The sequence below is a fragment of the Acanthaster planci genome, linkage group LG01 (assembly GCF_054643075.1).
Source record: "Acanthaster planci isolate LZ-2023a linkage group LG01, COTS_SCS, whole genome shotgun sequence".
NCBI lineage: Eukaryota > Metazoa > Echinodermata > Asteroidea > Valvatida > Acanthasteridae > Acanthaster > Acanthaster planci.
In genome coordinates, this window is record NC_141777.1 from 10,965,044 (window position 1) to 10,977,510 (window position 12,467).

Consider the following 12,467-nt stretch of genomic DNA (forward strand, 5'->3'; position numbering starts at 1 on the left):
CGTGTACCTGACTATTATCTTAACACCTAGACTCCTCTAGGGCGCGCATTGCCAACGTATTGGAAATTAAAGTTCGCGCGCCTTACAAACAGTTTTGCACTATTTTTATTTATACTTGTAGCTGAGCTACCGAGGCCTGTGTCAGTAAAACCAATATTTACTCAGCTCTACATCATCGGATATTTTTTGCTTAAGTAGATGCATATTCAGTCATGATTATCAGGAGATGGTTATTGTGCCTGTTGCTTGCAAGTGCTCGGCTGGTTGTTTTTTGCAAGAGAAAGGACCACATTCAGGTAGGCCCAGCCTGAGGCCTGTATCCTGAACATGCAATTCCCGCTGTCGGAGGTTGTTCAGTCATGTCAATGTTTTATTCACACTGTATTGCACTCGCGTCTTGACAAAGGGGCAACTCCCCATTCACTTTGTACAGGGATAGGCATGTTTTCTTCCTTTTTTGCTGCAAAATGATATATACATGTATATAACCGAAACCTTTTCGGTACAGTGTTGGAGATATTCATAGCGCGTAAATAGTGAAATTTCAGGCACATTTGATGTAGGGCCTAAAGGTTAAGAGTTTAGTCAATAGGCCTAGGGTTAATTCAGATTTTCCCCATGGCGGCAACACTATTTTTGCCCCTTTGATTTTTGAGTGTGAAATATGGAATCAGTGGTCCTCGACCACGAAAATGTGTGCTACAATAGCATGGCTGTGTCGTGCATGCCCAGCTGATGCTACACTTAAGCCTACCATAGGCCTAGCAATGTACCATGTTCATGATGTAGGCAAATGATTACCCCAGAGCTGTGGGGTCCGACGTCCGCTCCGCTCTCCAAGGTCCCACATTCGTGGGAGTAGAGGGGATGTCGGACCCCACAGTTCTGTGGGTAGGCTAATGATAACAATTTTGAGCGCCTTCACATTTTGTTTCATTTTTTATTATTATTATTATTATTATTTATTCGGCCTTCAACAAGACAATGACAGCAAAAACAAATGATAAAAGAAGTAAGACGAGTTAAAAGGAAACAAAAAAAAAACAAAACAAAAACAAGACATAACCCCAACCAAGTCGGCCCGGAATGACAAAAGTATAATAAAACACTGTGACCCAAGGGCCTGCCAATCCTAAATGTCTTTCAACTTTGTGCATGGTCTCGGGCCTCAGGTAGGCCTACTTCTCCTAGTACTACAAGGTACATGTACGTGTACAAATGTCTCAATCCAAAACAAAAGCAAAATACGTTGTGGCCTCGGGAAGTCTTCTTTCGTGTCCTTGGTCTTGTACTGAGTAAATACTCAGGGCTCATGATTTTCCCCATCCTGCATTTACATGTCCTAGGCTGAGGATGATCTTTCTAAGTTCTATATATGTCCAATATTGGCACTAGCTGCAGGGTCCTGTATGTCGAAACAAGACTTGCTGTATTGTGATCGTTGATGCACGCACAGTTCAATCATGGAGGACTTAAAACCATCATCCTACATACTTTATACAGCAAGGCCACCCCTCCCCCATTTTCCCTGTACATTGTTGATTTTTGTTAATTTACAGTACATCTCTGCACCACAGTACATGTGGGATATACGTTACATGACGTGCATGGTGTATACATGTACAGTGCATGTATGTTTGGTGTGCTTGGCTGCTTATGCTCTGCTTTTACTGTTTTGGTGACTTAACTAATTGCCCCTGGATTGCGATGGAAAATTATTTACCCATTTTTTTCACAATGACTATGGTTAGCCTACACATGTCAAGTTGTGAAGGACTACATCATTTCACATACTCATAGCAGAGCCTCAATAGGATGTTCAAAGCATGCATTCATATTACAGACTAAAGCTTATGTGATCAAGGAGAATTTGATATTTTGCCAATTATTTCTTCTCTTTGCCTACATAAATGTAACCAAAATACTAAATTTAGTTTAAAAAAACCTGTCAGAAAAACAAGTTCCATATGCAGCCACCATGATTTGACATTTTTTGAATGGCAAGATAATTTGTTTTAAAAATATAACCTCACGAACAGCTTTTCCCCAAGCATTTTGGAATTTTCGGTGTTCAACTCCCAAGCTGAATGGACCTGTCTTCAGTGAAAATGGAAGGTTGTTCAAAGTGGAATTGGTGGTGAGACTACGTGTACTTGTACATGTACATGCTGGGTGGATATGGAACTCATGTCATTGAGGAGGCCTTTAAAAAAAAAAACAAGAAAACCAATATGACACTTTGTGGCATTTACACGTACATGTTCATTGTAGAAGCCAAGTACATACATGTACATGTACTCATGCATTTCAATCATCACTTTTTTTCTGTGTACATGACTACATGTACTAGTGTGTTGAACTGTAGGTGATAGGAATTTTGAAAATGCAATTTTGGTATCGGGAAGATGTTAATTGCGTAGATCGATACGGTTTGCAGAATTCACTTGTAGTTTCACCATGCTCGTTAAGAGGAGTTGTCAGTCTTGTGACTTGTGGATGCACATCTGCATGTGTGTGGGTGTTGGGCTACTGCAGTTATGGCGACTTCGTATATTTAGATATGCTGTATCTAATGTTTATTCACTTCATGTCTACATGTATGTACAGGCACAGTATGATGCTTTCACCTTAGTGTTTTCTGAGGGCTTGTGAGAAAAAGGGTACGGTACCGATTCAGTGAAACTTACGTACATGTACATGTATGTACATGTACATTAACATGCCAAAGCAACATTGTAGATTCATTATTCCTCTTACATGTATGTGGAGTGAGTGCAGTTACATTGAAAACCACAAGGTCTATGACACTGATTTGAATGTTGCAAATTGTCTGTGTTTTCCACATTGAGGTATATGTACATGTACATGTACTTTATTCCTGCATGTCATTTAGAAGCCTGCACTCTCATCAATACTCATATTTTTTAATTCTCTTCCAGAAATCAGCCTTACAGCTTTTTGAAAAAGAATCCAAAGATGTGGACCTCGATAGCTGCAAAAATAGCCAACAAGTGACTATAACCAAGCTGAGACTCAATGGCAAGGTGAGTATACAATATGCCGCATATACATACAATGTAATGTTGCCTGCTTACATGTATAGTGTGCATGAATGTGCTCATAGAAGTCCACATACGTGTACACATCTGTTGGTGCTCTGGCATAAGGATCTGCATGTACAAAGGAAAGAGATCCATATCCAGCCACCATGATCTCTAGCGAGATAAACTCAATAAAACCTTTTTTTTTAATGCGACCAAAGAATGATTTTTGCAAAACTTGTTAATGTTTGGTTGTGATCTCGTTATGGCAGGATGTGTATGGAACTCTCCCCAACCGGACTGCGAGCCTTAGTCATTTGTATCTCAGTTACTTTCACTGATACGATTGATAATGGTCTTCAAACAAAACGTGAAGTAAAGTTATAAGAATGGTGAGAATCTATGCGTGTAGAGTTATAACTTGAAGAATATATCCGTTGCCACCCGACAAGGAAAGTAATGCGATAATTCCTTGAATGCACATATGCCATACATTAATGCAGTGAATTCTGAAAATGTCTGATGTCTTGGATGTGTTACAGGTGGATAAATTGAAAGTGTGCCTGCTCAAGTCACTCAGTTCCAGTCTTGAAAACAGTTGGACGTGGTGAGTTACATTTTCTTATGGCGACATACACTGTATGTGCATGGTGGTGGAACAGTTGCAAGATTTCAGTCCATTTCGGAAATCAGCCAAAGTAGTACAAGTGGTTACAGTTTTGCACTGAATCTGCCCAGAGGTTGGTAAAAATGCTTAAACAGAGAGCCTGTTACATGTATTTCTGAGAAATGGTTTTGAAACTCCATGTTACCTTGTTCGAGTGAGTACAGCACAGCTCTCAAGGGACACCACAGACTTCTTTGACATGTTTGAGTGTGTCTCGGTGGTGTGTTGTGTAAAAACAATGTTATGTGTAGTTCTGCAACCGATCTCTTTATTTTCTTTTTTTGGAGAGGGACATTTCTGCGGAGGATTGGGGGAGCAAACATTTCAGAGCTGTGCCACCCTTTGTAACCTCTCTTAGGAGTAATGCTATTATTTGATTCTTTTTACATGTGTTGGGGATGAACAGAGATAAAATATTAAAATCCCCCTCTCCAAAAAAAATTGCTTGTGTGGGTGGGGACAATTTTTGTACATCATTGCATATCGTTCCACCCCCTCCCCCAGATCAGTGGTTAGAATACTTCAAAAGAGAGCCCGTATGGTGCACCTTCACCAAGGTTAATTTTTGATACTTTATTTCAGTGAAAAAACACAGCACAAAGGGTCTACTGGTGCACGGCACCAAGGAAATGCATAGTGGCCTGTCCTCAGAGCATGCCATGTAGGATCTCTGGTGACTTCAGTCTGCCTTGTCGCTCAGTCTGGTTGAATACTGGCATGATTTGCGCTGGTCTTTTGGTTTTATCAGGTCAGAGTTGGGGAGCCTGTATGCTGCTCAGGAAGACAAACCAAAGGCAAACACATGCTTCAAGCAAGCATCGAAGCTGTCCGGCAAGGTGACACCATTCATCAGCACCTGGCATTTCATTGGTAAGTTTTCAGTAGTATTTGGTAATGGTAGTCTGCAAACCCAATTATAGCCCTGCAGGTGTAAAAGTTGTCAGAGCCTTCAATAGTAATGAGTTAGTCGGGGGCGGGCAATTTTCTTTGGGGGGGGCGGGTGGGGAATCATGGAAACGGCTTTACATAGCCTTTGATGGCCTTTACCCTTTTGATAAAGGAAATACCACCCATCCCCCCATCTGCTTTTGGGCTCTGCATGTTTTGGAGGGTCCTGATTGGAAACTGCTCTTGAAAAAGTAATGCCTGTAGATTTTCATTTGAGTATCTAGGATTAAGTTACTGGTTGAAATTTGTCCCGTCTTTCGTCATCAGAACAACGGATGTTTTTTTGTTTTATTTATTTTCATGTCAGATCTATTACGGGTACAGTTTGAAAAAGCCAAGTGTCTCACAAAATCAATTTCAGTTACAAGTCAAGTCACAGGAAATAAGAAAATGATGCCTCTGTTGGAATTCCCTCTGAGCGGATTGTCCATATGACTCGAGAGCAGATGACCTGTGACAACTAAATTACAGCTTTTAAACTTCTTGTTTTGATTTATTTGAACTTCTGAAATATACATGTCTAAGCCTCATGGCACGAAAGGAAGATAAAAAGGTTTCAAACTTACCCTTTGAGGGCAATAGCAACAACTATGAGTACCTGGGCCTGTTTGTTTCCCATTCTCTAGGCCCATTTGTCATCGGCAAAATAGAAGTTGATGGGGATCCCCTTGAACCCTGGGGAGGTATTACTGCCGCAGCCAAGCAGAGATACAACAAGAAGGTCAGCTTCTTCTCCGAACTTGTACCAGGTGGAGAAGTGCAGTGGAAGACATACCAACAAACAGTGAGTAGATGGTATACCCTTTAGCCCATAGAGAATATACTTAATGCAGGCATGCAATTTTTCCATGGATCTGCAGATCTCTGCATTTTTGAAAACACAGTTGTGAAAAAAAAAAATTGGCGCATAATTTTTTTAAAAACATACATGTAGCTTTTTTACTTCACAGAATAAGTGAAAAAAAATCAAACCCGAGACATTTTGTGAAGTTTTATAATGAAAATGATGCCATGAAAAAAGCTTACTATACATGTATGCCACTCACTTTTGAACACAAGTGGTTAAAAACTTTTCATGTCTGCAGAGCTTGAAGACTCAACCGGCTTTTCCTCCAGTAACGGTTGAAAGACATCAATTCAGTTTTTTTCTCTTGAGCAAGACACCTGTAATTATGCATTTCAAACCAACATGGACAGTTCAATGAGTCTGCTTGCATTGTACAATGTTCTGTGCAGCAATTCTGTGAGACACATATCTAACCCTAACCCTTCAGAGTTTTTTTATTAGAAGTCCTGCCAGATACAGTGTAACAAGATGTAAGAGGTCAGCTCTCCCCTAGGCCAAATTACATGTACATGGCGTGCGAGTCTAGTTGCCGACCACCATAGTCAGTGGGACCAGCTCTTGTTGTCCCAACATGGACAATTTGTTTGCCTCGTGCAGCAAAATGTACCAGACTTGTACACCTTTTCACTGCGTCTGGCGGGGTATGGTCAAAGAAAGTTAAACTGACCTTTGGAGATATGTCATTGCTGTCTTCTCTCTATTCTGTGCAGAATTCACGTCAGCCATTACAGATAACTCCAGACATCAACTTCAATGAGCTTGTCTCCTCCCTAGGATCATTGGCAGTCACCGAATGGCAGGTAATGTTTTTGTAATTTGATAGTCCATGACGTAGCATAGTGAAGTAGACTCTACCACCACCGCTGTAAGTGCAGCCGGGATTTTGATTTTCAGTTTTTATCTCACTCCTGACATATTGCAAGATTTGCGTCAACCTTCAAGTGCACATACTTTGTATGGAACTGCAAGTCAAGCCAATAAAAAAAAGCGTATACACCCAGCGCTTGGCCTGAGATTGGTCTACTCTGTTAAGCACCTCCCTGTGTTTTGTACAGTTCATGTATATGTACATGCAACTTTGTCACATTGGTTCTTCTTCTTAAACTTCTTGTTACAGGAATGGGCCTCCACTTTAAGCCACTTTCGTGCAGTGACGTTTGCACGTTGAACATGTGGCAAGCGCGGTTTTATTTCCTGCCCAAATAAATCAAGATCCACAACTACCTCTTGTGCATAATTGGACTTTTCAAATGCTCACCCAAGGTGGTCATGTGATCCAGATTTGTACATTCTTTCTCAACCTTCATACCTCTTTGAAACTTTGGGCCCACACACATTGACTCAGTCAACTCTTGTTGACTATTTGAGTCTGTGTATGTGTATCATTCAAGCGTGTAGACGAGTAAAAGGTATCATCCTGTACTGCATGCGCCCTTAACTGTTTCAATGTCCTCCACGCTGTGGACGCAGGAAATCTTGTGTTTGCCCATCATCCTGCGTGGAGTGGTTGAAGAGTAGTGTCAACCGGTATGTGCTATTGGCTCATTTAAAACCAAGGGAAAGGATTTACATTACCAGACAGTTGGTTTCAAAGTTACTGGCAGCCTCTGTTGATGAGGGGACTGTTTTTGCATTTTATTTGCAAAGCTGATTGGCTCAGGAATTCTAGAGTACACGCAGGCGGGAGCTGAAGTAAGCATCAACTCAAAAATTCAAATCAAGGTCACATCCAGCAAGTATAGGGAGCTGTGATAACAGTGTGGTGTCACATTTGACAATAAATCTTGCCAATGCTTGAAAATGGATTGTGTTGTGTGATATGTAATTTGCACTGGTTTTCAGAATTGGTACCTTGTGTGTTTAATGATGTGCATGTGGTGCTGTTCATGTTTGATGTGAATGTGTGAATAATAAGTGAAGAAGAAAAGATAGCTGTTATCTAATAGCTTGTACCCCGGATCAGAGATGGATAGCAGATAGCTACTCTTCAATTCAGATCTTCACTTGTACGTTTGTAGTTTATAGACTGTTTCAACATGCACATGTAACTTTTAAGTATGGCATAAGAAGTGACCAGGGAGGCTGTATAGAGATTGCGCAACTGTAGGAGAGCCCTGTGTGATGTTGCTGTAGACCCTTGCATTTCCATTCAGTGCACTCATCTGCAAGTTGACGGAGCTACATGGCACTCTAATTCACCATGAAAAAAAACCGGAAGGCATGGACGAATATTGAGCCGGAGGGGTATACTGGTGGAAGATGGGGAACAGTGCATTCCACAGCTGACCAGCAACCCTTGAGAAAACTGTTGTCAATTCATCGTCAAGATAGTGACAAGTTTCTTGTGAGAAGCTGTCATTATAAATGATGTGAGCTACTGTAGCAGTGTGATTTCAGCTGGAAGTGTTTATACTCATTCACAATTGGTAATTACATGTACTTTGGCCAGGAATTGTTTACAACGATGTATCTACTTTGTGCTGATCGAGACAGAGTAGCAGAGATCTGGAGAGTCACTATATGTAGAATCCAGTAGCACCAAGGGGACGAAAAAAAGTTGCCTTTGACCTTAGGAGCATGGCTTGGTCATTTTGTCAATTTGAAAGCTTACATCTTCTTCTTGTCATTAAGTTGAATCAGACTTTGATTTGTTGAAGGCAAGTGTGAATAAAAATGTAGCAGTATGGTATCCTTGATCTGTATTTAAGTTTTTTGTGTTGAAATAAAGAGATTGATCTAAAAACATCGTACCTGTATTTAGAGTCACTATTTTAGTCAGTTTTTAATCACATTTTGAAGTTGTTAATTTGATGGTGTTATGGAACCGTATTCATTACCCGGTTATTGCCCTCATGACACCGCCATATTGGATAACCTTATTAGGTATTCATGGGGTCATCAATATCTTAACTGGGGCACCAATGGAAAGCAGTATTTGCATGGCGGGAAACATATTTTTTAGTGACATTTAGAAGGGCTTTGAATAAACAACTCAAAAGAATGGCAAGGGGACATGCTTCCATGGAAGATTTATTTGCATGTGAAAGCTTCCCCAATGTAACAATGGTGAGAAAAACTCCACTCGCCAACCATGAAGAAGGGATGTTGGTGGCTTTTTCGGAAGAGGGATACTTGGCCTGGGAAATTGCAAGAAGGCTGGGGGTCAGCAACTCCACTGTGAGATACAATCTGAAGAAGTTGGAGGAACATTGCTCAGTGAATACACTGCTAAGATCTGGTTGGCCAAGGGCAACCACGGAGCGAGATGACTGCCACGTCTGGACCTCCCACTGCGATCGATTCCTTCCTGCCCCTGATATGGCCGTCAATCTGGCCATCGTGGGGGGTCGAAGTGCTTCGCAGCTATGTATCTTGACATCTTAAGGAAGCTGGGCTCTTTGGCAGGGTTGCTAGGCAGGATAGGCACAAGCCCTGCCTTGATGGCCACAAGCAACACCCATTAGTCTGGGCCCGTGAACATCTCAACTGGACTGAAGCATACTGGGCCAAGGTGGTCTGGAGTGATGAGTCCAGATTCCAGCTTTTTCTATCTGATGGCAGGGTTTGCGTCAGATGAGCTGTTGGGGAGGAGTTTAGGGAGGCCTGCATGGCTCTGTCAGTTATAAGCATGGGGGATCAGTCATCATGGTTTGGGGTGTTTAAGGTCGTCTGGTGTCGGGAGCGTGGTGTAGGTCAAGGAGAATATTGACGCCCGTAGTTATGTCAATATTGTTTGTGATCACATGCTGCCAGCTGCCCACCATTTGATTCTTCATGAATCCATTTTCAAGCATGACAATGCCCTGCCCCATACAGCTCTTGTCACAAGGGTGTTCTGAGCTGATCTAATGCTCGAGTTTATTTGGGAAGGGGGGGGAGCTGGCAATTGGAAGTGATGGACTGGCCGGCCTGGAGTCCCCGACCCAAACCTGCTCGAGAATCTCTGGGATGAAATGGCACGTCAACTTTGTCATGAAAATCACCCCAGAAACAAGGATAATCTCGTTAAGATTCTCAAGCAGATTTGGGCGGGAATGGACTGCCAGATCATCACAAATCTCATCGGTTCAGTGCTGAAGAGATGCCAGGCTGTGGTCGATGCCAGAGGATCTTTTGCACCTTCCTAAACTGATTAGCCTCTCGTGTTTTTCCAGCAGACCATATATGCCACCATCTGGGATATACGTTCATGTTACAAATGTATGTTAATGGAGAAAGCTGCCATAGACTTTGTGCGTATGAAATGTGGTGACTCTGGTTTTTGTTGTCATTTCCCAGTTCCGAAAGAACTTTTTGCTAATGTAACATAAATTTATTTCAATAAAGACAACAACTCACCCACAGGTACATGTATTGGTAAAATTGTTTATTTTTGTTGATTGATACATTGTTGCATTACTGTAATAAATGTCACTCACGTAGGTGTGTGAAGACATTTGCATGCAAGTGTATTTGTAAAATTTATATAAGAGTGGTACAGCCAATTTAGGCCTTGTACCATGGGAAGTCCAGAAATGTCTGATAGACTTCCAAGAGTTGCTGTCCAATGGTGACCATGACATTGGTCACGTGGATGTAGTCAAGAATCACAAATGCTGGTGGTGTGAAGCCGATAAAAGAGCGGGTGGGGCATCATCTGTGACAGAGTGTTGTACCAGAGATGGGACTCTGAGGATGGAAAATCTATCCAGTGGCTATTGCTGCTACTACCAAAGTTCCTCAATGGAATCATGGCCAAGTTGCATTGTGGGAAGCTTTATTTTGCCATCAGTAAAACTCCGGCTGAAGTGAAAGCAAGGTACTTCTGGCCAATCATGTCTTCGGATGTGCAGTCATTCCTCCGAGGCTGTGATGTGTGTCAAAAGAAAATCGGCTGCTAAAAGAAGGGTTGCACCCTTCCAGCAGTACCGAGTTAGCAGCTAATGGAGTCAGTGGGAGTAGACTTGCTCAGGCCATTGCCCACAACGGACAATGTTGAGTGAGATGTGCCAAATTTTGGGCATAACAAACTGTCAACAATCAGACGCTCTGTTGAACAGAACCTTGGTGAATAACTTTAATGGGAAGGACCTTGGTTGATCCTGAAAAAGCTGTCGAATGTGACAGTTCGCATTCAGCCAAAGAATAGAGGTAAACGTGTGTTGTCCATGTGGACAGACTCAAGCTGTACATTGGTTGAGATAAGTCTGAAAGTCAGCTTGTGTACGTACAAGGTTGCTGAAAACCTCCTCAGGAGGCTGACAGAGCATCCAGATGATGAAAATTCATCTGAAAAGTTAGCCTGTGATGGAAAGATGAGGTTCCCGAAGTTGAAGATGCCATCACGGAGCAGAGGGGTTAGAGAGTCTTGTAAGTACGTCGGAAGGGTCACCACCCAGGGCGTATATCAAAGAGCTCACTGGTCCCCCCTCTGATACACATGTATGTAGTGTGGCAGACTTGGACCTGTACTTGTACCGGTACATGCGTCTTGTTCTGGAGGAGGGGTGGTCCTGTCCCTCAACCCAACATCCATCCGCTCCTCTGGAGGAAAGCCTAATGGAATGCTGCAAATGACCAGGTGCATTGTACATCTTCCATGCCCTCTCTTGATGGGAAGGGCAAACCCCATCCACTGCCAGAAATATCCCAGTCCGAGACATCCCCAACAGAGAAAAAGATGAGAATGGCAATGATGAAATTCTTTACCAAAACACAGATGTTGGTGGACGGAAAAACTGTTGCAACTGAGGAACACAGCCGATTATTCCTGAGACGATCTGTCGTGGATGAGAAATTCTATCCAGTGGTGATCCAGTGAGGGACGAACTTGTGTAAAGTTAGCCAGTTTCTTTGCATATATTTTTTCTTGTTCAGACAATGTGTAGAGTTTTGTAAGAAGAGTTCCAGTCTTATACACATGAGTTTAAAACAGTTATATAGAAAATTTTTATGAAACCAGAAATTCGAAAATCTTTTCAATTAGTGTATAAAGCAGAAAGACAGACATCTGAATCAACCCGTAGGTTACTAGTACATTTGTACTTATTCTTTTGTAGAGAAAGTTTGTGGAACTTGATGAATAGCCTATTATGAAAATGTTGCCGACATATACCACTTTTATTCTGTATACAAATTGTGTAAATATTTTACCATAATCTCTCGTTTTATAACCTGGTAAAATACAAGCCAACTGAAAAATCAGACAATGAGATACTGATGCATGAGGGTCCACAAGTTGATCGATGTGATTACTGAATTTATGTGTAAGATCTTGTGAATACCCCAGTAAGGTGAAATTTTGGTGTGAAGTTGAAGTAATATGCTTTCCTTATTTTGTTGATGTGGCTTGTGGTGTATGGGGGACATACCCCACCATGCTCAGGCCTGTGTAACAGAAAGTGTAGAGACATACATGTAGGGCCAGTCTTTAATTTATGAGTAAATTGTACACATATGTAAAAAGTGCTTGAATACGCGTACACGATTGTGTGATTAGGCCCTTATACTTTTAATACACGTTTGTACGTACATGCATTGGTGTGCAGTGTACGTGTATACTTGGAAGGTATTTACGTGACACTCACAAGCTCTGGACAGCACTGAGTAAGGTAATGAGTTGTCTGCGCTGTGCCTTCTGCATAGTGCTTTAATACTACGGCTGTGTCTATTGCTGCGCAATGCTGAAGTGCAGACCATACAGAGTTTTGGTCTGTACAATGCTGACGCTAGCAGGCATGGTTGGAGTGTAATCGAGTACTGTTGGTACGGATCATGCATTGTTTATTGAAGTGAGCATTGCCAATGCGGGAGTGTTGAGTACATTTTGGTATGATTACATTACATGTGCCTACTCTGTTTTGTGTTGCTGACTTGGTTGCATAGTGCTGACTTTAAAGCGCACTGCTTACATTGTGCATTGCTCACATTTTGGTGCATGCTGTGCACTTTATTGTTGGTGTATTGGTAAGCAGTGCATGTAGGT

At 41.9% G+C, this 12,467-nt stretch overlaps 1 protein-coding gene across 1 annotated transcript in view; it reads left to right on the forward strand.

Annotated features, from left to right (window-relative positions):
• LOC110981419 (uncharacterized) overlaps window positions 1-12,467 on the forward strand; it is a 75,571-nt gene continuing 63,104 nt past the window's right edge. Inside the window, exons 1-6 of the mRNA XM_022238982.2 lie at window positions 1-296; window positions 2,940-3,044; window positions 3,584-3,648; window positions 4,457-4,578; window positions 5,283-5,440; window positions 6,214-6,303. Of these exons, the coding sequence (XP_022094674.2) occupies window positions 213-296; window positions 2,940-3,044; window positions 3,584-3,648; window positions 4,457-4,578; window positions 5,283-5,440; window positions 6,214-6,303 (624 nt within the window). The 5' untranslated portion in view covers window positions 1-212. The remainder of the gene's footprint in view (window positions 297-2,939; window positions 3,045-3,583; window positions 3,649-4,456; window positions 4,579-5,282; window positions 5,441-6,213; window positions 6,304-12,467) is intronic.